The 22,601-nt window shown below is 52.7% G+C and overlaps 2 protein-coding genes across 2 annotated transcripts; both read left to right on the forward strand.

Annotated features, from left to right (window-relative positions):
- The first annotated feature begins 5,667 nt into the window (after positions 1-5,667).
- PPP2CB (protein phosphatase 2 catalytic subunit beta) lies at positions 5,668-13,927 on the forward strand. Its single transcript, XM_054295634.1, has 7 exons — positions 5,668-5,821; positions 10,101-10,310; positions 10,498-10,671; positions 10,884-10,973; positions 11,595-11,756; positions 12,575-12,693; positions 13,167-13,927. Exons 1-7 carry the CDS (start codon positions 5,720-5,722, stop codon positions 13,237-13,239), a joined length of 930 nt encoding a protein of 309 aa, XP_054151609.1. The 5' UTR covers positions 5,668-5,719; the 3' UTR covers positions 13,240-13,927.
- Positions 13,928-14,017: 90 nt separating this feature from the next.
- Positions 14,018-18,431, forward strand: GSR (glutathione-disulfide reductase). The gene is made up of 13 exons (XM_054294478.1): positions 14,018-14,146; positions 14,895-14,921; positions 15,157-15,245; positions 15,686-15,755; positions 15,914-16,061; positions 16,178-16,232; positions 16,310-16,409; positions 16,855-16,941; positions 17,129-17,290; positions 17,393-17,504; positions 17,586-17,717; positions 17,879-18,012; positions 18,135-18,431. The coding sequence occupies exons 1-13, from the start codon at positions 14,018-14,020 to the stop codon at positions 18,282-18,284; spliced, it is 1,395 nt and encodes a 464-aa protein (XP_054150453.1). The 3' UTR covers positions 18,285-18,431.
- The last annotated feature ends 4,170 nt before the right edge of the window (positions 18,432-22,601 follow it).

The following is a 22,601-nucleotide window of genomic DNA, read 5'->3' on the forward strand; positions in this document are numbered from 1 at the left end:
AGTTGTTTGGGTTTTCAGATAGCTCGTGGGAAGTGCATTGTAACAGCACACAGGCAATGCTTTACCAACCTTTTCTGTTCCTCCAAGAGAGACTTTTTAATTTGCTTCAGTAGTTTAGAGTTTGTTTCCTTGAAAGTCTTTTTGGACCCATGAAAATGCCCTTGAAATGAGTCAAGTTTATCAAAACAAAATTGTGCACACACCCATGCACTGGCCCATGTGTTCGTGCTTGTCTCCCTGGGTGTGTATACACTCAGAGAAATAGATTACTTCCCAAAACATTCTTTTTTAAATTTTTTTTTTTGGGTTGGTTTGGTTTTTTTGGGTTTGTTTTTCCCCACCCCCAGGATATTAACCAAAAGGTGTTTTAAAGTCATGGCATGAAAACTCCTAAATGTAAATCTGAGTACCTTGTGATGCTAATTAACAGGTTTTCTCCTGAAACTTTATGTGATGCTTAATATTTTCCTTAGGAGGTTTTGTTTAATGTTAGATCATTGTTCTGGAGGATGTTGGTCCTACTGGCATTAAACTAATGGAAATAAAATGCATGTGTTACAAGTGTAGAAACGGTGAAGAATTAAGTGTGAACTTACTGTACGATACTGATTCTGTTTTCAAACAATCTGTTTTGCTGTTCAATAGTTGACATATGGAAATGCCAATGTACTGTAATTTAGCACTTTTCCAATGGACCCTGTTCTCACTACGCCTGAGGGAAGAAGCAGCTTTGGCTCGAGGCCGACTGAGGGCAGCTCCTGAACCCTTTTCTGCGTGTTTTGGCACCAGAAGTGGCCAGGTGGAGTGTCAATTTGAGGTTTTCTCATCACTTTGGTGGCTGCCACAGGGCAGAGTGGGGTGGCTCTTCCATCCCCGTGGCCAAACTGGGACCATTGTGCAGCTTGGTCTGGTGAAAAAGAGGGTGGAGTTAGATGATTTTTAAGGTCCCTTCCATTGTGAGATTCTGGGATTCCCTGATTTGGGAGGATGGGCTGGTGGCACTGTGCTCCACCAGTGCATCCCCCCGGGAGCCAGGCTGGGCTCGGGCTGTCTGAGCTGGGGTGGGAAAGCGGCCAAAGCAATCCACAGTCCCTGAAATCCAAGGGCAGAAGGGCCAGCTCAGCAGCCACCCCTCTGCAGCCCAAACCCTCCTTTCCTAGTGCTAACAGGGTGCAAAGTGTTACTTGTCATGTACTGTACTGAAAGGGTTAATTGATCAGTGACTGTATTGTACTGTATGAAAACTCATGAATTGCCTTGTATTGTTTCCAATGGACTGTTCCATGTATCCCCACTGCCCCGTTGTTCCCAAAGGACTTTGCATGTGCTCAGTTGGCTCCTCCAAACTCTCTGGTGCTAACTCCTCCCTATCTGATGGTGCTCCTGCGGACACCAACTGACCACATGCCCGTCCCCAGCTTGAAGTCCACCACATCTTTCTCGTCTGTTTGTATCATACACACACACACACACACACACACACACATATGAGAAAAATTAAGGATAAACTTGAATTTGTTTCAAAGCCTCATTGACAATCTAATGTTTTCTATGTCTGCTTTTATTTTGGGATGGTTTTTCTACAAAGCAGCTCGCCAGCACCTTCACCCTAGGAGGGGATTTTGCCCTGTTCACTCCTCTGGCATCTGCAGTGAGCTGCTCCCTCGCTGGCTTTTCAGGCTCAGCCACTGGAGCCAGTGAGGAAGAGGAGGTGCAGGTGCCTTCAAAGCTGCCCAACCCTAAAAAGCAGCTGGGATTCTCGTGGCTGCTCGGTCCAAACATAGGTGGGTGGGCACTGAGGGTCTTGGAGGGGATGAGCCTGCCCCTTGCTTTGTGGCAAAAATTGGCTTTTAAGGAGAACGGAGGTGGAAATTTAAGAGTCCCAAAGGTGACTCCGTCTCCTCCCAGCATCATTCCCGAGCCTGAGGTTTTCCAGGTGACACCCACCTCGGATGGCGTGAACAGGGCCACCCCCTCCAACCCCCCACCCTCATGCGAGCTGCTTTATGGACAAAATGAAATCTGACTATATTTTATATCGATTTGAAAACAAAGTCTGATATTTACCCCTGTTCTCAACTGAATTTGCATATTGTTGTTTGCCACGATATTTGTTCTGTCCTCAAATAAATTTGCTTACTTGTGTAGTCTTAACTGTCTGCTCAGATTCTTACCATCAGATTTACCCCTGCTCCAAGGTGTCTGCACCACAGCTCTCCTTTGAGCGCTTCCCAGGGAGAAGAGAAGGAAATTTTTTCCGGGAGGGGAATCATTTCAGGCTGTAAATGTTTTTCTCTCCCTTATCTCCCATTCATCTCCCCGGGGCTTTTCAATTTGATGCCCTTTCCCCCCCGCAGTCTTCCATCATCGGCTCCTTCTATCCGGGTAAGTGCGCGGCAGAGGAGCGGCTGTGCCTCAGCCCGCTTCATCTGAGCGATAGAATTGTTGCTAACACATTTTTCCAGGGTGAGGCATTTCCGACGGCAGCGTTTTGCATTTGGGAACGGAGGGATTTACGGCCGCGAGCTGCGGGCACCGCCGGCTCTTCCTGCACATCGCATTAGCGAGACGCTGGCATCAGTCACCGGAGCCGGCGCGGCGGAAGGCAGTGCCCTCCGAAGGCTGCAAACCCGATTTGCACATGCGTTTCCAGGGAAGTAATCAAATCAGCCGGCAGGCTCGATACAGGGAATAGGCAAATGTTCCAGATTCGCCTGCGTTTGCAAACAGAACCTGTTGCAAGGCTTGCAGGTTTTGAGGTTCCTCCCCCTCCCCAAAATAGCTGTTTGGGGATTAAAATTGTTCCAGGCTGCTGCAGGAGGACATTTTTTATTCCCTGAAAGATGCAGCTGTGTCCGAGAGGAACATTTCGGGAGGATCCTTGTGAGAGTTTGGCTACTCTCCTTTCTTTCGGAATCCATCCCTGTGCATACATCACAGCAACAGAGTCCATTTTCAGAGATTCATCCCCCTTCTCCTGGCAGCATTCCCCCTCTCTTTGCCTCTTTCCTCCCCTCTGACTTCTCCCTGGCTTTTGTTCCCAGTTTACCAAGATGTTGTAATGTTCCCTGCTGCTCCTCACAGTGCTGCCCATGGGGATAGATGCCATCACGGGAAGGAGGGAGACAAATCCTGTGGGGAAACCCTGGGAGAAAGAATCCAGGCTTCCATAGAGGCTGCTGCCAGGTAGGTTTGCCTCCCATGCACTGCAAAAATGCTGTGTCTGCACCCCAAAATGTGTTTTAGGGATCTGTATCCTCGTGCCACTGAGTGGTCCAGTGTTCCCCTGCACCCTCACAGGGGGGTCAGGGGCCCTTGGAGCAGCTCCCACTGGGTTTGTGCACCCTCATCTGCTGGCAGAAGGAAGAACTTTACTGATTTATTTCATTTATTCACTGTGGGGTGGGTTTTTATCCTCTCTAAAACACAGGAGTCCAGCACTCTTTGGGAAGCAGTGGATAAGCCCAGGCAACGCCTTCCATAGGCATTGCTGTTTCTCCTGTGTTCTGTATCGCAACCTAAAAAAAACGAGTTTCAGTGGAAAAATCACAAGAATAAGAAAGCAAGGTACCCCATGGGGGGGTTTAATGTTACACAGCCAACAGTAACGTACTTTTTAATAAAATGGCCTTTTATGCCACTTTACCAGCATTGCCTTTTTAGAAGGTTCTAGCAGAGAAATGAAGAGATTTTTAGAGAAGGTGGTGGAAAATCCTGCCTTCATTAATTCCCTCTGGGTGAGGCTTGTCAGTTTTCCCTGCCAGGGAGCCTGATGAATGTCCTCACTGCTGCTGGGAGACTCTGCAGGCTCCATCCCTGCCACTCCTTTGCAGGAAAATCCCCAGCTGATCCCACGAGCTCCCTCTTTCCAGCAAACCACGTCCTGTTGCTCTGGGGATGCTCCTGGCTCAGGCTGTGAGGTTTTGCCAGAGCTTTGCTGAGGACCTGCCATCGGATCGATACCTCAAAACCTCTTTATTCCTGACAGGGAGCCAAGAGAAATATCTCAGCTGCACCTTTCCATTTAAGCTTCCCCTATTAAACATTTTAATGATGGCAAGGAATCAGTAAATAGAAACTTAGCACCACAGCATGCATGTCCATGTGGGCTTTGTTTGCTCAAGTTAAATCACGAGGAAACCTCCAGAAACTGAAAGATGGGATAAAAGCTGCTTTTGGTTTAAGGCTGACCTCCTGAGGCTCAGGATGCCCTTTTTTGGGTCATTTTGGACAAGGCAGGGGTGATTTTTATTGGAGGTGCTGGATGCCATTTTTTGGGGTCATTTTGGACAAGTCAGGGGTGATTTTTATTGGGGTGCTGGATGTCCTTTTTTGGGTCATTTTGGACAAGTCAGGGGTGACTTTTTTTGACGGTGCTGCTCTCCTGTATGCTTCGGACTAGGAAGATTTATTGTTCCTGCCACAAGGCTGGGTTTGCCTTATCCCATGGCTGTTCTGTGCTGCAGTGTCACAAACATGGGCAATATGGTCAGAAATGATCTTCTGGAAAACAAATCAAACATTCAGAGGAGTGTGAACACCTCCTGGCAGCTATCTTTCCTGGGAACTGGACTGGCGAGCAATTGTCATCTGTAACAGTAGCCACAAGGTGTGCTTTATGTAAACTGCTCTCTTTTACTTTGCTAGCTGTTTTTAGTTAGAAAATTTACTTCAGGGATGTGATGTTGTGAATCCTTTCATTTTGTTCCCCTCAGTTCAGGGTGAATTCCTTAAATCTGTCTGTTTTACCCAGCGGAGATGAAGGGAACTGTGAGCAGCATGAGTGCTCCTGGTAGGACAGCCTGAGCAGCTCCTCAGTAAAGCTCAGCCTTCCCATCTGACATGAACACACCTCATGGACTTGATCTACCTTATCCTGCTAAAAATCCCAGGGAAATTTCCCCTCAGAGGTCTCCCAAAATCCCAGTTCTTGCTCTGTGGACACTCCAGATTGCGGCAGTGTCACACCCTCAGTTGTTGCATCTCTGTCATAATATTGCTGCTCCATTTGGCTACAAGGGAGACAGCAGAACGAGTTCAAAGGAGAGAAATAAACAGTAGTAGGTAGGAATTCGTGCAGGTCTGTCACACTTTAAAGCTGACGGCAAGGTGACTAGAGTGCCAGATTGTAAGTAAATATATTAATTTTACTGCTTATATTCACTGATCGTGTATCATATTTGGCACATCATCGTACACGTGATGAAAAAAAAAACCTCCAGTTGTGATTATTGCCGCACAGTATTTCACGGGAATATGGCGAAAGGAATGAACACCGCACATTCACTGAGGGGCAGACAGGGACTGTCACATTCCCAAGCCCTGCTGCCAATGCTTGCGACTCGACACGCACAGCGGGCGCAAACGCGTGTGAGGTTATCCTTTTTCCTTAGAAAGAAGGGAGCAGTTTATTCCTTTTTCCTTTGCCGAGCGCAGCCGCCATAGCCTCACGCAGCCGTGAAGGGAGGGGCGGGGCCGAGCGGAGGGGCGTGGCCAGCGGGGAGGGGCGTGGCTCTGAGGCCGACTCAGCGCGCCGGAAGCGTCGGCGCGCGGCGCGCGCGGCCGTGGGCGTGGCCGGAATTGCGCAGCAGCCGCGGCAGGCGGGGGGCGCCGCCATTACGCGGAGCGGAGCAGACCCGAGTGGGCCGCGCGTCCCCGGTCGCCGCCGGCACCCACAGGCGGGCCCGGGCCTCGGGGGGCCCGCCCGGCCCCCCTCGCCATGGAGGAGAAGGGCTTCGCCAAGGAGCTGGACCAGTGGATCGAGCAGCTGAACGAGTGCCGGCAGCTGAGCGAGAGCCAGGTCCGCAGCCTGTGCGAGAAGGTGAGTGCGGGGCCCGGACGTTGGCAGGGCGGGACGGGGCCCGCGGTGTGTCCGGCGTTGGCAGACGGGCTTGCGGCCGGGGCGTATCGGGCTCTGGGGGGCGGCGTGCTGCCTGTGGAACGCCGGGCCTGGCGAGAGCGGGTGGTGCCCGCGGGATATCGGGCTTTGGGAGGCGGGGATGCGCCTGGCTGGATATCGGCACTGGGAAAGCGGCTGGTGCCGGTGGGTTTGGGGTGAGCGGGATGGTGCCTGTGAAGTATCCGCCATTGGATGCCTGCAGCGGTTTCTGTGAGATTGGACATGGCGTGGCCAGGTCGGTGTCTCTGGAGTATCCAGCGCTGGGACACCGGCGTGGTGCCGGTGGGGTACCCGGTGTGCCGCTCAACATGGAGGAGCCCCGCGCTGAAAAATCGACCCCCAGTCAGTGAGGAAACCCACTGGCTTCAAGGTGGGACCTCGGGAAGCAGAGATGAGACCCAGAGACACTCCCCGCCCGCTGAGGGGACCAAAATAGAAAGAGGAATGGTTGGGTAAAGGACACTGTCGGCTGTTCTGGACAGGCCTTGGCACACCGTGCTCGGGTTTGTTTAGTGGGGAATGGGAAAAGCCTTTTTTTCCCATCAGGAGAAAGGTCCTCAGACCTGTGCTGGGTGTTGTCTGAGTAGTCTCTCAACACTGCAGTCTGTGACCAAGGGAAGATTTTCCTTGCCATATTCTTCCAGCAGTGATCCTAGCACTCCTTAACCCCCAGACAGCTTCTGTTTGCTTCCCTTCTTTTTCATTTTTTCAGTCCCATGCTAGGGCTGTCTGTTTGTTTTGTGACTCTTTCTCCAGAGCTCCCTCAGTTGTGAGGGAGCTGTGGCTGTTCGGGAAGCTGGAGTAGTGGCTGCTGTGTTTTGGGGAGCAGATTGTGGCTGGACACACAGGAAATAGGGAGAAGCTGGGTGGGAGAGCTCAGCTGGAGGTGGGGAGGGTGTTTGTCCTTCAGGAGGCAGGTGACAGGGAGGTGTGTCATCTGTCACAGCACCTTGTTCTTCCAGGCTGCTGGAAACTGATGGAAACGACTGGGGCATGAAGGAAACACTGTGCCCTGCACTGACTTGGCTTGTTTAAGTTTTGGGGAGTGGTTTGGTCACCCAGGAGAGGAGCTTACAAAAACCTCTGGGTGTGAAGCCCTGCCACAAAGCTGGTTTAGTTGGTTTCCTTGAAATTATATTTGGAGAAATCCTCTTCTCCCGAACACTTTCTAGCACTCTTGTGTTTGGAGCTGATTTCAAAGGGGCCCAGTGCAGTAGTGCCTTTTGCCTCAGGTTTCAGTGTGTGGGTGAACTGAGTACTAAAGCAAAAAATCAAAATGAAGTGGGGGAAAAAATCTAGAAAAATCCGAGAGTTATTTGTGTGGGTCGTTCTTGGTTTACGTACTGGCATAGTGGGCAGTGATGAGGGAGGAATTGGACACAATGGAGGTGTGCCTAGTGACTGTGTACGCTTCAAAGTTGTTGAAGTTTGCAGCTGTGGAAGTGGCGTTCTGTCCTCACCTGCCCAGTGGTAACCTTGTTAGGGAGCTGATCTGCCCCTGTGGCTCATACAGGGATGAGGTGAGGGAGGTGCTGTTCCTCACTGTGATAGCATTGTTCCTATTCTGTTGGTGTTCACAATGGAAATTAGCTCAAACCCTGCAGAAATTCAGAGGCTGATAGAAGGATTAATTCCGGTCACTGCTGGAGCCCACAGGTGAGGGAGTTGAGAGCCACCTTGCTTAATCCAGGTTTTTCACCAAGATGGTGAAATGGGCTATGGAGGAAGGCAGGGAAAAGGCTGTCTCCTGAGTTAAACAAGCAGCCGTCCATGGCCGTCCCTCTCCTTGCTGCTTTTCTCTCCTCTCCTGGTTCTTGGGATGTGTAAGAGGGGACACGGTCCCGTTGCAGGCAATTCCTTGTGCTGTGTTGTGGCTGGCAGTGTTTTGTCTCTCTGTTGGTGGTGCTGGTTCAGGAGTCTCTGGGAGCACCTGGGTGCCTTGGCAGAGGCTCTGGGTGTCCCCTGCTGCCTCATTCCTGAAGGGTGAGACAGGTCCATCCCTCCCATCCCTCTGACTCCCATCCCACTTGGCTGGTTCTCCTTCCAGCCAAGCTCCCTGAGGTTCAATATCTCAGCCCACTTGGTGGTACCGTAGTTCGGACTGTGGACATTGGTGGGTTCGAGGTTCAGGTGAATTTTGATCCCAAACTCCATGCCTGGCTTTGGATTCCCAGAGAACAAGCCTCTATCGGTCAGACCAAGCTGAGGGAATGAATGCTCCAGAAGGAATGGAGTTTTTCCTTTCTCCAAGGCTCTTGAGAAGCACCCAAGGAGTTGAGGTGATGGGCAAGCTCACAGCCAGCAAATGGGCTGCTCCTCAGAGGCTCTCTGAGCACAGACAGGTAGCCATTGGTTGGGTTTATTTAATACAAAGGAGGTTTATTTAATAAAAACACCTAAAAGCTGCTGCTTTTTATCCTGACCTGGATATGGTTTTCATCCAGCGCAAGTGGGACAGATGCACAGGAAGCTGATACCATTAGTCACTGTTTTCTGCAACAAAGGTAGCTAAATTTTGACTTCTAAGTCATAGTTATTTATTAGCCTTCTGGATTAAGTGAGTGCTGATGATGCCAGGCAGCCTGCTTGCATCAGAGGTTTTCATTTTTGCTTTGTAATAGTGCTTTTTATTTTAAGTAATTTGATGGCAGTGTTCACACTGCAGGCAGTTAGTCACTGCTTTTCTGGGGTGTTTTTATTGATGCTGAGCATTTTGAGAGTCTTGTTCTGCATTAGAAAATGATCACGTAAGGGCAAACTGGGGCTCCCCAGTCTGATGTAAACCAGCTCTGCAGAGTTCAGATGACAGCCTGGATGTGTCCACGTGCACTTATGAGTGTCCTGCCCACAGGGTGAGCTAAAATGGGTGCAGGGGAACAGCTGCTTGGCAGCACAAGGAGTCGCTCCTGTCACCTGCCAGCTCCTCCTTCCTCATCAGGGGAAACTTCTGGGTTCTCCTGGCACTGACGTTTCAGTTTGTGGGCTGGCCCCCCTTCCTGGGATAGGTTTGAAGGGAGCCTGTTTGCCCTGTTCCTGTGGAAAAGGAGCCCTGCTGAGCTCCAGCTTGGAGCAAACCCCTGCCTGTTGCTTTGTGCAGCAGCCAGAGCACAGGGAGCAGCTGTTTTGTGGGTTTATATTTGTCTCTCCCAGAGGGTGGAAGCTCTCCGAAGGCGCTGTAAATGCTTTTAAAGACATGCGAGCAGAATCTGAGTGCTACTACTGCACTCACATACAACATGTTCAGCAGTTCCCAGGCACAGCCCATCTCAGCAAGTCCACGGGCAGGAGGTGACTTTAAGGATCCCTCAGGTTAGGTTCTGTGCAGAGAGCATGCTGGATGCAGTCCAAACTGTCCAAACTGCTTGGGGTGTAGTTATTCCTTCCAGATACATGTTTTTCTGAAGAGAGGCAAGGCAGCAAACATTGGAATGGGAATGCAGGCGTCCTCAGAGGGTATCCTTGGGAAGCAGCTCCCTTCTGGCAGCCCAGGGTGAGCCTTAGCTCATCCTGAGCTAAGGGATATGGCAGGGAATACCCAGATCATCACCTGCCTGTGACTGCTCAGTGCTGATGATCTTCCAGCCCTTTTGTTTGGATCAGATGGAGCCATCCTGTGGGTGTTCCCTGTGCCTCAGATGTGCCAGGAGCGCTGATCAGCATCAGTCAGTGAGCTGCAGGCAGCACAACAAACCTGGTATTTGATAAGGATAATGAGGTGGTGCAGATAGGCTACATGGCATGGTTGTAATTAGCAGAGGAACTGCTGGGTGTGGAAGAAGAGATGACTAAATCCAGGGATGCCATCCCTCCATCTGTGGTGGTTTTGTTGCCAGCTGGGTACAGCCGAGGAAGCTGGTTGTGGCTCCATATGTTCCAATTGCCTCTGTCTTTGCTTTCCAGTTGTATGTGACTCGCCTGTAGAAGTTGCTGAACTGTTGTGCTTGGAAGAGGATTGGAATTTTGGTGGGCAAAATGTGCCCTGGGCAAGGAAATCTAGCCTTGCTGTAGTAAACCTGCTCATCCCCCTGCACTGGGATTTGGGAAGCATCCCTAGTCTGTGCTCACCCACCAAACTCTTTTCCAGTGGTCATCTTGGGCTGTGGGGATGACACCAGTTTCCTGTGGGAATGCAGCAGAATAACATCACCTGCCTCTGGAGGAGCTTCCTCCTTTTGTGTCCTAAACGTGCTTTCCTTGCCAGGCTAAGGAAATCCTTACCAAGGAATCCAATGTGCAAGAGGTACGCTGCCCCGTCACCGTCTGCGGGGATGTCCATGGGCAGTTCCATGACCTCATGGAGCTCTTCAGGATCGGTGGCAAGTCTCCAGACACAAACTACCTGTTCATGGGAGACTACGTGGACAGAGGCTATTACTCAGTGGAGACAGTGACTCTGCTGGTGGCGCTGAAGGTACGGCTTAGGAGACTGGGGATAGGAGCTGGGAGCCATTTTCTCCTCCCGGTGACGCTGCTGTTGGCTCAGGCATGACGGGTGTAAATGGATCCGTGCTGGGAGCAGAGTGCTGGGCTGCTGTGGGTGATATTCCATCACTCCTTGTTTCCATGCCTCTGCTAAGGGAGGTTCTGTCCGCCCCCAGGTGCGGTACCCAGAGCGCATCACGATCCTGAGGGGCAACCACGAGAGCAGGCAAATCACCCAGGTGTACGGCTTCTACGACGAGTGCCTGCGCAAGTACGGCAACGCCAATGTCTGGAAGTACTTCACAGACCTGTTTGATTACCTGCCTCTCACAGCTCTAGTAGACGGCCAGGTGAGTGTGGTGTGAGGAAAAGCCTCCCTTCCCTCCCTTTCTGCAAGCTGTGTTGTGTGACATCCAGAGGAACAGTCCCAGACAAGCTCCTGTAACTTGTGATCCCAGGATAAGATGGCTGGGGTTGGGAATGAGTGTTAACAGAGTTAGACCCAGCTGGTTTGGAGGTCATTGCTCCCACTTAATGGATTGCTCTTTTCTTTCTGGAACAGATATTCTGCCTCCATGGTGGCCTCTCTCCATCCATAGATACACTGGATCATATCAGGGCTCTGGACCGCCTGCAGGAAGTTCCACACGAGGTAACAGAATTCAGAAACTTACATATCTGCTGGTGGAAGATGCTAATGTTTTCTCACATTGCAGTCCATTTAGACATGTGGTTACACATGGATTATGGCCTTTCCAGGAGCTAGAGCAGATGAACAATTGGGCAAAAACACACATAAGTCAGTGTGCTTTGATTACAGCAGCCTACGTAAGGAGAGCTGTGGGGGTTTCACAGCTGTTTTCCCTAGAATCGTGGGATTTTTGGGCTTTCAGTCTGACTCAAAGAGCAGGATTTGGCAGGGGAGGGTGTTTACTATCTTCAGCCTCCTCTCAGAGCTGGTTGTGAACTGACAACCACCATGTGAAGCCACATTGTATCACCATCCTTCCTCCCCAGCCAGCCCAGCCTCCCTCCTGTGGTGTTGCACCTTGTTGCAGCTTCCTGGGGCATGAAATCTGAACTGAAATCCACCTTGGAGCTCCACGGGCAGCTGGAAGTCTTGTTGGGAGTGGCTGGGGCTCACAGACGTGTGCTCAGTAAACTCTTCACGTGCTTTGCACTGAGCAGGACATGCTGGCAGTCTTGCTGCTGTAAATAAAAAGTGTTTAAGCACCTTGCCAGTGGTCTAACGGAGAGCTCCTAATGTTCCCAGGGTCCGATGTGTGATCTGTTGTGGTCGGACCCGGATGACCGCGGCGGCTGGGGCATTTCCCCACGTGGTGCTGGCTACACCTTCGGGCAGGACATTTCGGAAACCTTCAACCACGCCAATGGTCTCACACTGGTCTCCCGCGCTCACCAGCTGGTCATGGAGGTAGGGCAAGCACTGCTAGCCAGGGCTTCCAACACAGGGGCCCACGGGGTCTGCTCTGGGACACCTTCCACTCACAGGGTTGTTGGCACCTTTTACATAGGTCAGTACCAAAGAGAGGCTTTAGTCACATGGAAACAACAAAATAAAGTGACGTGCTTTGACCTGCAGCCTAAATAAGGGGATGTTCTGGCCTTTCCAAGCAAATTGCCCCCTCCAAGTAAATTGCCAGAGAGGCTGTGTCATGCCCTGTTTGTGGCAGGAATAATCTTTTTCCATGCTGGTTTGTTCTTGCTCAGACTGCTGCTACATCCAACAGCCTGTCCCATAGTGCTCAGCAGTCAGATGTGACAGGGATTATGCCATTTTTGGCTCTCTACAGGCTATTCTTGGATGTCTTGCTGGAAGAATGCCAAGTGGATCAATGGAGCAGATGCTTTTTAAAGTCTAGTGCAGGTAGATCCCTTAAGCAGAACTGTGTGTCAGAAGTCAGTGGCATTCAGCAGGCAAATTGTCACTTGTGATGGAGGAAAGCTGAAGGCATCCCTAAAAATCCCAAGGCTTTTCAGTGGTGCAGTCCATAATTTACAAGTGAGGAGGGGATGATCTCCTATAGGCTGCTTGAAGCTAGTTTTGTGAGGTACCTGCTGCTGCTTCTTGTGGTAAAGCACCTATTTTGAAATGAAACTAAGTCAGTTGGAAATACTTCAAGAAATCTGTAGTTTCGCAAGTGCCTCAGAGAGTTTCAGGCCTGAAGAGGAACTTTGGAGGGGCTGAGGTTTAACAGAGACCTTTTGTTTTTCCCTCTCTGTCCCTGGCAGGGTTATAACTGGTGCCACGACCGGAATGTGGTGACCATCTTCAGTGCCCCCAATTACTGCTACCGCTGTGGGAACCAGGCTGCTATCATGGAACTAGATGACACTTTAAAATATTCCTTGTGAGTATGCTGCCTTGGGCTGGGCTCTCCTTCTAGCCACTCTGAGGAATGGCTGATCATTCCCAAAGGGGTTCTTCCATGAAAAGCCAGCTCAGACCACTCTGGAATTAACATGTGCTCTGCCTTAAAGTAAGCAATGAGTTAAGCTCCTAAAAGCTTCTCTTCCTGGCTGTCTGGAGAGTTGGAGCTTCTGCCCTTCAATCTCTTTATTGCCTAAGCTTGATGGAGAGAGTAAAAACACATGGCTTTATCTATTTGTTTTCATCTTTGGTAAGATGAAGGAGAGGGTCTGAATTGTGCTTTCAGCTGCTCGCCTGAGAAAGTGGTGACAGGCTGCTGGGTCACTGATGAGTTTTAACTCTTGTTTGGGGCTTGGAATGTTACGTGCAGCAGGAGAACAAGCCTGGTGTTTATCATGGCAATGGAAAGTGACTTGTGGAGGAGGGTAAGTGATCCATTTTTGTTTCCTGCAGCCTCCAGTTTGACCCAGCACCTCGTCGTGGAGAGCCTCATGTTACCCGTCGTACCCCAGACTACTTCCTATAAACCTCTCCCAACCTTTGTAGAAGGAAGTACACCTGGCATTTTAAAAGAGCAACAATATTTACATGTTTCTGTAAGAAATCAGGGTTCGTCTCAACTCAAATCCCCATCATGGACCAAAATGTGCCATACAGAGGACGAAGAGCATTTAGCACAACTTGAGACTGAATTCCTTAAGACACTCTCTCTGTCCCATGCCCATCAGCCCGAAAGTCAGTTTGCCTGCTGTATTTGTAGTCATTGTTTTCCTTCTGGACTGTTCAGAGAGGAAAAGGTAACACTCTAACAACACTCATCTCCTCTGATGCTTCTTTGTACATTTTTAGTTCTAGTGTTTAACTGGCATGAATTAGAGTTTGTTTTCCAGGGAAGTGCACACTAACTTCATCCCCCACCACTCTTTATTTTATTGGAAAGACCGCTCAACTTAACTGGAGAAAGGAAGTGATTCCTGCTTGGGAGTACGTTGTCATAACCCAGATAAAAGCGTTCCCTTTTTAGCTCTATTCCCGTTCTGTGCTGATCCTGCCCCCCCCCTTTTTTTTTTAATTGTTTTGGGGTATTTTGTTTATTTTGTTTTCTCTTTTGTTATTTCCCACCCCCCCCCTCCCCCTCTGTATATTTGTCCTGGAAGTGCTTGCAATCCTCCTCGCTGTACCTGAACCAATAAACTCGCCGTTGTCAGCCCCAACACGTGGTGTCGTGCAGGGCCGGGCGGCACCGGGGCGGCACCGGGGGCGGTCCCGGGGCGGGGCGGCGGGGCCAGGCAGAGCCTGGAGCGATGGCGGCGGCCGCCTACGAGCTGCTGGTGCTGGGCGGCGGCTCCGGGGGGCTGGCGGGGGCCCGCCGGGCGGCCGAGCTCGGCGCCCGGGTCGCGCTGGTGGAGCCGCAGCGCCTCGGCGGCACCTGCGTGAGTCTCTTGGGGGTGCACCCGCACCCGGGGCGGGGAGGGACGCGGAAGGGGACGAGCGACGCGGGGCCGGTGCCCTCTCGCTGACCCCGGTGACTCTGGGATGGTGGCGGAACCCCCGGGGGGGGTCGCGGTGCGGGAAGTGGGAGAGGGGGAATCGCCCTCCCGGTGTCCGGGCGTTGTACAAGGACCTGCCTTGTCAGGCTGAAGCAGGATGGATCCCAATCCCCCATCTCCACCAGCTTCTTCCCGGCAGTTTCCAAGCCGTTTGCAGGATGCCGATGGATCCTGGATCCTGTGTAGCACAACTGCAAGGCGGTAAAGCAGAACTCCAGAGCATGGTGAGCTGGTAACGAGCCAAAAAACAAACTGGTTTCTCAAGCAAGTGAGGGACAGGCTCTAATTTTATGCCCTAAATGCATTCTGCTGGGAAAATTAGCATATTAGAAGTGCAGGAAAAGGATGGCAAACACCTTTCTGCTAGTAAATAATCTTTACAGTCTGAATGGAAAAAAAACCCCTTGTGTTTGAAGGCCTCACCTTCCATATTATCTTTCAAGGAAGTGAAAGAAAACGAGCAAACCGCAAGACCTTGAGCCTCCCAGGGCGGTTACACCCCTCTTTTTCCAAGAACCCCTAATCCTGCCTTTGTTTTCCTGAGCAGAGAGCTGGGATGTGGAATGCTCTCTGGAGTACTGCCTTGGGAAAACTGGGCCTTGACACTGAGACTTGTTCTTATTCCCTCCAGGTCAATGTTGGATGTGTGCCCAAAAAGGTGAGGCTGTTCTGCCACCAGCTCCAGTGGCGTGGGCTGGGTCTGCTGTAGGTGCCTGCCAAGTTTTAGGGAGGTGCTGGCACAGGGTGTGGGGAGGAAGCAGGGCCTCGGAGGCTGTTGAGCCATCGGGCTGCTGTGGGCGCTCGGGGCAGAGGTGAGGAATCAGGCAGCCTGGCAGGGATTTTCCCAGAGTGCCTGCAGTGCTCCTGAGCCAACCTGGGGTTTGCGTGGGCAGGTGATGTGGAACACGGCGGTGCACGCGGAGTTTGTCCACGACCATGCTGACTATGGCTTTGAAACTGCGGGTGTCAAGTTCAACTGGAGGTAAGAACGGGAACCAGTTGGGAATCAGATCTTGCAGTGAGTGTCCCACAGGGAGCATCCCACTGTCTGCTGCCCAGGGGTCCCTGCCTGCTTCCAGGCTCCCGTGGGCTGTGCAGAGCTGCTTACAGGGCCAGCTGTGTTTCAGAGAACAGGGAGCCAACCTGGCTCTGGGAAGGACAAACACAGGGAAGGCAGGCACAGAAATCTTGCTTTGTTGGGGAAAGGGTCATAGGGAGCCACATTATTTTATGGCATGGCTGCCCACATGCCAGAGGGGTTGCGTTCACAGAATCACGGTTGGAAAAGACCTCTGAGGTCATGGAGTCTAACCTTTGGCTGATCACCACCCTGTGAACTGGAGCATGGCATGGAGTGCAAGGTTCTTCCTGAGCTCTGAGCTTCACCTGCTGGCAGTGATGGCATTCCCTGCTCTGTTCCAGGACCATAAAGGAGAAGCGAGATGCCTACGTGCGGCGCCTCAATGACATCTATGAGAACAATGTGAAGAAGGTGAGCGTGGGATGTGTTTATCTTGCAATCCCAGTGGCAGAAGTGATGGATTTTTGGCCACTTTTCCAGCCCTAATGGGTGTCCTCCGACTGTGGAAGCCCTGGCTCCATCAGCTGACTCCTCATGCCGCTGTTAACCTCGTAACTGTAACCCCTAAGGCTCGCATTGACATCATCCGGGGCTATGGCAAGTTCTCTGCTGATCCCGAGCCAACCATCGAAGTGAACGGGAAAAAGTACACGGCTCCTCACATCCTTATAGCCACGGGAGGGCGTCCGGCTGTCCCTTCCGACAGCGAAATTCCTGGTGAGCCTGATGAAATCCCCCGGGCTCCCAGGCTGGGGAGAGGTCTGCCCAAGCAAAGCAGGCTTTGGGAGGGAAGGGGGACAGCTGAAGGGGGCCAAAGCATCTCTGCTTTACAGGTGCCAGCCTGGGGATGACCAGTGACGGCTTCTTCGACCTGGAGGAGCTGCCCAGGTAAAGCGGGATCCATCCCCCGCAGCCACCGGCGCCATCTCCAGGTGGCTGCACACGGCGTTGTCACTTCTCCGCAGGCGCAGCGTCGTCGTCGGGGCCGGCTACATCGCGGTGGAGATGGTGGGGATCCTCTCCACGCTGGGCTCCAAGTCCTCGCTGCTCATCCGCCATGACAAGGTAGTGCCACCCCCTGTCCCCAGCTGTGCTTCCCGCCCCGCTGCCACACCCCATCCCTGGTGGCCAGAGTGATTTCTGGCTGTCAGTTCCTGGTGAAGGAGGGTCTCAGCTGGCACGGGAGTAGTGATGCAGGGGATGGTGGCGTGGGAGCTATGCAGAGGATGGAGGGGACGTGTTTTAGCAGCACCCACCCACAAGCCCGGTGTTTCTGCAGCCATACGTGTCACCACATCCATCCCCTTGAACTTTATTTCAAGTCACAGCTTGAAAAGAGGAAGAAAGGAAAAGAAAATAATGGAGAAACAAACAGAGAAGTTTGTTGTTAACCACAAGCACCCCAAACCTCTTGGGTTCCCGGGGCAGGGAAATGCCGGTGGAGGGGCTGCCAGGTGGTGCCTTTGCCTGCAGACCCTCGCCTGACAGGGTTGGGGGGGTCCTTGCCCAGGTGCTGCGAACCTTTGACTCCCTGATCAGCTCCAACTGCACCCAGGAGCTGGAGAACACCGGGGTGGATGTCTGGAAGCACACACAGGTGGGAGAGCACAGAGCAGCCCTGTGCCTTGTCCCATCCCTCCTGCAGAGGCAGTGCTGGGGGAAGGCTGCCCTTTTGGGTGCTGCTTGCTGAGCCATGGTTTTGGCAACATCCCTGCTTCTGCAGCATGGCTGCTGTCTGTTGTTGCAAGGCAAAAGCCATCTGCACCTTCTCCTGCTGCCCTTAGGTTAAGAGGGTCACCAAGTCTCCGTGTGGGCTGCTGGATGTGACGGTGGCCTCGGTGGCACCCGGCCACAAGCCGACGGAGGCGGTGATCCGGGACGTGGACTGCCTACTGTGGGCTGTGGGGCGAGAGCCCAGCTCTGACGGGCTGGGCCTGGAGAAAGTGGTAAGATTTGGGGTTGCCTTTGGTCTCCAGAGCCTGTCACAGGGGCCCCACAAGCCCTCCCATCCCTGCTGGAGCGTATGTGTCTGCTGTTTGCCATGGCAGGGCGTGCAGGTGGACCCCAAGGGCCACGTGGTGGTGGATGAATACCAGAACACCACCAGGAGAGGGATCTACGCTGTCGGGGATGTGTGTGGGAGAGCCCTCCTCACCCCAGGTACTGCAGCCCTGCCCCCTCCCCTGCTCAGCCCTGTGGTGCCACGTGGCTCAGGGTCCCTGTCCCTCTCTGTCCCTGCAGTGGCCATTGCAGCTGGTAGGAAGCTGGCCCACAGGCTCTTTGAGGGCAGGCAGGATTCCCGGCTGGACTATGAGAACATCCCCACGGTCGTCTTCAGCCACCCGCCCATCGGCACTGTGGGGCTCACCGAAGGTGGGGACAGAGGGGCTGGGGACACTGCCTCAGAGCTGCTGCTTGCATACTGGAGATGCTTTGATCTCCAGCAAGTGAGCCTTGACCAAAGGGCTTTGACTGCTCTTTTGGCATGTCCCATGTGCATCCCTCTGACCCCTGTTCCGTGGCTTCTGCTGCAGAGGAGGCCGTGGCCATACATGGGAAGGACAAGGTGAAGATCTACAACACATCCTTCACTCCCTTGTACCACGCTGTCACCCAGAGGAAGGTGAAGTGTGTCATGAAGCTGGTGTGCACTGGCAAGGAGGAGAAGGTGAGTGGGGGCAGCTGGGAACCATGGCTGGCTGTCCTCTTGTTCCCTTGTGGTCAGCTCTTGGGCTGGCATCCAGCTCCCCAAGCCTGGGTCCCACCTGGCCTCTCATTTCTCCTCCAAAGGTGGTGGGATTGCACATGCAAGGGCTGGGCTGTGACGAAATGCTGCAGGGCTTTGCCGTGGCCATCAAAATGGGGGCCACCAAGGCCGACCTGGACAACACCGTTGCCATTCACCCCACTTCTGCCGAGGAGCTGGTGACGCTGCGCTGAGCCTGCGGGCACCGACACCCCGGGGATGGTGGCAAAAATGTTTCACGTGCTTGCAAAAGTGCCTTACTGCTGGGCGGGCGCCTGGAGGGTGTGTCTGTAGGGTGGGTGTGGCTTGCTGTGCAGCGGGAAGTAAACACGCTGATGCTGGCTGGTCTCTGCCCTTTGCTCTCTGGTGCCCGTCTCCCGCCATGCCCTGCCGTGCAGGGCGCTGGCATGGCCCATGGATGTGGTTTGGGAGAAGGCTGGCAGTGGTCAGATTCCTCTTCTGCAATCCCTGGCACTGGGGCTGGGCAGGGAGCAGCAGGAGGAGTAGGACTCTGGGGTCCTTGGGGTGTTCGCGTGTGCTGGGGTATCCTGGATGGGCTCCATCTTCCTCTTTATCTCATGTCCCAACACCACTGACTCTCCAGCCTGTCCTGACATCTCAGGGGGAGTTCAGGCTGGGGGTTCAGGGACCAAATTCCCTGTTTCCAGCCCCATTTCCAGCGGCTGGAAGCTCCAGACTCAGCTGGGAAAGAAGAGGCCTGAGTGGGGTTTTGGGGATCAGAATGGGGCTCCCCGTGGTGAGCCTGGGCCAGGCACCTTCATGTCCTGGAAACAGGGACTGAGGCCTGGGTTTGGGGGGCAGCAGGCTCATTTGGCCAGTTTTAGGGTCCTGTAATAAATAAATCAGGCATTTTCTTTGGCTCAGAAATGAGGCAAGTCCCACATTGCTGGCACTTGGAGCCAAGCCCATGCGGGCAGTCTCAGGGCTGTGAAACACACTCCAGCCCTGTTTGGGGAGTGCGAGTGGGGGCTCATCCAGGCACTTTAAGGCTTTGACCAGAGAGCCCAAATCCTGTGTTTGGGGGCTCAGGGCATACCCCAGACTGGTGAGACACAGCAGGAGCTGGGGGCGGAGCAGGGTAGCCCCAGGCTGCGGGGTGGGCTCAAGTGTGCAGAGTGGGACTGGGAGCATTTGCACCCCGGGAGTTGCTCCCCTTCCTTTTCTCTCCATGCCCCTCTATCACCCAGATGCTGTTTGCAAGGCAAAAATAGAAATTATGCCATGGACAAAAGCATTGACAGCAGAACGGGATATACCTGGGCAGTGTGAGCAGTCTGTGGAAGTCAAACCAGTGACCACACAGAGGGATTTTAAGTCGGATACTTGCAGGTTTCATTTCACAGGAACTCAAATTTTTTTGGCACCTCTTGCTTACATGTTTCCCTGTTGGAAGAGGTCAATTAGTCTTTTTAATGACCAGATTAGCCAGCACAGGGGAAAACAACCAGCATTCCCTGAACACCTCCATCATTTCCATATCCATCTGCAATCAGGGGCCAATGGACAGCAGCGTGCCCTGAACAGGCTCCGAGGTGGGACTGGATGATCCTTGAGGTCCAAACCAAACCGTTTCGGAGTTCCATGGGCAGTTCCATGAGCTCTCCTCGAGTTTATTTCGCATCCTGTCCTTCCTTCTGCTCCCAGCAGATGGTGCCGCCGGCCTTCCAAAGAGATGGAAGCGTCCTGGGACACGGATCGGCCCTGCTGCTCACGGAGCCGTTTTTAAAACTAAAAGGACAATATTCTGCAATGAATCCGTGATGAGGATTCCATGCTGATGTTGAAAAGCAGAAAGCGATTCCCGGCAAGTCTCACTTCCCTGCAAGTCTCACTTCCCTGCGATGTGGATATTTTGTTGCTTCCTTGAGTAACACTTGTTCATCTGAAACTCGTTGGATTACAAAGTGAACTCGCTGCCTTTTGGGCTTCCAGGCAGAGGGAATGTGAATATAAGGAAGTGATGGGGAGACAGAACTGCGGCAGTGTGTGTGTGTGTGCAGGGCGAGCTGGGGTAGGAATTCTAGACAAAATCTTCTTACCTGTATGCAGGATCCTCTCTTGGTCTGAGGTTTCTCTGTCTGTGGCTTTTTAGTGCATCCAGCTCCAGGCCCCCAGTCCAACATCCTGGATTCTGGGATTCCATCTGCTGCATCACACAGGGCAAAACTGCCCTCACTGCAGTGTCTGTGTGTGGCTGGAGCTTCTCGGGTTCCATTTACAGCACGTGATGATGCCACACAGAGTTGTTATAATTCCAGCTGAGTTATGCTGGAAAAGAATTTGTTGGTTTCAGTTGATATTGGGACATTTGCTTGATCTCTCAAATTTAAATGATTTGCTAAAGGATTAATTTTTAAACTATGCCAGGAATCAAAAGGGGAGTGTAAGAATAGAGAATTTATTCTTATTAAGGAATTATTCCTACGTCTATGAAATCATTAGTTGGAAGCCTGTTCTCCTAGAATCTGTCCTTGGGATGCTGCTTTTCTTTCCAGAAAAACCTGATGGAGAGGCAGGTAAGGCAGGACCTGCCATTTCACCATTTCAGCTACAGGGGCCACCTGGTTTCACCTGGGCCACACAGACTGTTGTTTTGGTTTTTTTTTTTTCCCCCTGAGTTCCTAATGTAAAAGCTGGAATCTCTGGAGAGCCTGGACCTGAATGCCGGAGCTCAGCAGGTAGGAGCAGAGTCTGGGAGATGCCACTGTGCTGGGAGCACTTGGAGCTCTGGGGGAATCTGGGTTCTGATGGATGAGGGGCGGCAGGGGTGGCACCTGCAGAGGTAGCTGTGACTTACTGACCCTTGGAATGAGCTTCCCAAGGCCGAGGGATGCCTCAAGCAGAGCAGGGAGGCTCTGCAATGGAACATAGCCCAGAAACTCTTCCAGCCGGGCACCCCCAAAGCCCCGGGGCTTGGCGCCTGGCTTTAGGCTGGGCTCTCGGCTCCCTCCTTCCTCCTGTCCCTCCTCCCTGCCTGAGGCAGGAGCCGCAGGGCTGCGGGAGCGGGGGCTGCAGCCTCGCCTCGCTGCTGCCTGCGGAGCCAGCGGCGGCGGCGGAGCGGAAAGCGGGGCGGGTACCCGGGGGATCGGGGTGCGGCTGCCTTCCCCCGGGCAGGGCTGCTCCTGCCTCCCTGCTGCAGCTGGGAGCTGGGGAAAACCGCGGGAGCTCGGCGAGCAACAGGTCTGTGTGTGAGAGAGAGAGCTGGAATGCTGCTGCCACTCCTGGAGGTGCCCCGGTTGGCAGGGGGGCACAACACTGCCTGCCCCGGGATCCCGGTGATGCCAGGGACCTGCCGGCTGGGAACAGCCCCCTTGGGCTGCCCGGGGTGGTCAGGGCTGGGATCAGGAGCGGTTTGGGATGGAGATGGCAGCAGGTGCCGCTGAGCCTCTGCCTTTGGGGTTCCAGCCCCCGTGTTGCAGGAGGCCCTGGGCTGGGAGCTGGAGCGCTCTGCAGAACTCCAGAACTGGGGAAAGAACATCCTGGGGCTGTTTGTTTTGTTTTGTTTTTTTCTCAGTGATTAAGACAAGTTTTATTTTGCTCATTTTATGACAAGACATCATTTTATTTTGCTCTTCTATCAGTAGCAGGTACCTCCAGTAGGAGGAAAGTGTCTGGAGCTTGAAGTAGCTCATGTTATCATTTAAATCTGAACCTTTCCAGGGGCTGCAAAGTCTGAAATGCAGTGAGATCAGTTTGGGGTGTTTTGCTGGGGAAAGGTGTGTAAACAAGTGTAACTCTGAGCATTTCCTGAGGCTGGTAGGTAAGATGGCACCTCATCCCAAAAGAACAGATCTGTGCTGCTGGGTTTTTTTCCAAAAGAAAATCCTAGCAAGGAAAACTTCCTTGCAGTCCTTGCTGTTTGGACTGCTGTGGGTTGCAGCTGTCATTTATTGAGCAGAATTGTCTTCAACTGGAGTCAAACCAGGAGGTTTCCCAGGTAATCTCTCAGCATGTCAAATTCCTGACATCAATCAGAGGTACCTATCTGTGTTATCCAGGTAAGGCTTAGAATTTGGTGTTAATTAAAATTGAGTCACTGAGGCAGCAGCAAATGGAAATTCAAGAGCACTAAAAGGATTCAAATCCTCAGAGCAGGTCACAGGAAAAAAAAATCAATGATTACCTAAAATGCCTGTGTGCATGTGGATGGTGATGTAAAGGGAGCAGTCAGAAGGTAGGAAGGTGCGGGGAGAGTTCAGCCCTTCCACAACCATCATCTTTCTGCAGAGGTGACACTGCATTTAAACCTCTGCTGTCACCCTCACAGCCAGCTCTTCTCCTGTGCACTTATTTAAGACTAAAGGCATTGCCTCTGGGCAAATCCAGCATGGGCTGAGGTGGAGTGTTCAGGATCCAGCCCCAGGGTGCCGCACAGGGAGTCACCTGTCCTGCCCTTGGGCCAGGCAGGCTGCTCTGCCCAGTTCCTAGTGAGGCATAATCCAATGTTCTGCAGCCCAGGAGCTTGGGTGGGGGGTGAGAGGGTGTTTATT

This window comes from Melozone crissalis, unplaced genomic scaffold (genome assembly GCF_028551555.1).
Source record: "Melozone crissalis strain CALT ecotype California unplaced genomic scaffold, PUWL_Pcris_2 ptg000006l_1, whole genome shotgun sequence".
Taxonomy (NCBI): Eukaryota; Metazoa; Chordata; class Aves; order Passeriformes; family Passerellidae; genus Melozone; species Melozone crissalis.

Excerpts from the sequence above, each read along its gene's own strand:
- GSR (XM_054294478.1), top strand. The coding sequence starts at position 14,018 with ATGGCGGCGGCCGCCTACGAGCTGCTGGTGCTGGGCGGCGGCTCCGGG. Across the intron at positions 17,291-17,392 it reads GGCTGGGCCTGGAGAAAGTG|GGCGTGCAGGTGGACCCCAA; the intron begins GTAAGATTTGGG and ends TTGCCATGGCAG. Across the intron at positions 18,013-18,134 it reads GCACTGGCAAGGAGGAGAAG|GTGGTGGGATTGCACATGCA; the intron begins GTGAGTGGGGGC and ends TCTCCTCCAAAG.
- PPP2CB (XM_054295634.1), top strand. The coding sequence starts at position 5,720 with ATGGAGGAGAAGGGCTTCGCCAAGGAGCTGGACCAGTGGATCGAGCAG. Across the intron at positions 10,311-10,497 it reads CTCTGCTGGTGGCGCTGAAG|GTGCGGTACCCAGAGCGCAT; the intron begins GTACGGCTTAGG and ends GTCCGCCCCCAG. Across the intron at positions 11,757-12,574 it reads CTCACCAGCTGGTCATGGAG|GGTTATAACTGGTGCCACGA; the intron begins GTAGGGCAAGCA and ends TGTCCCTGGCAG.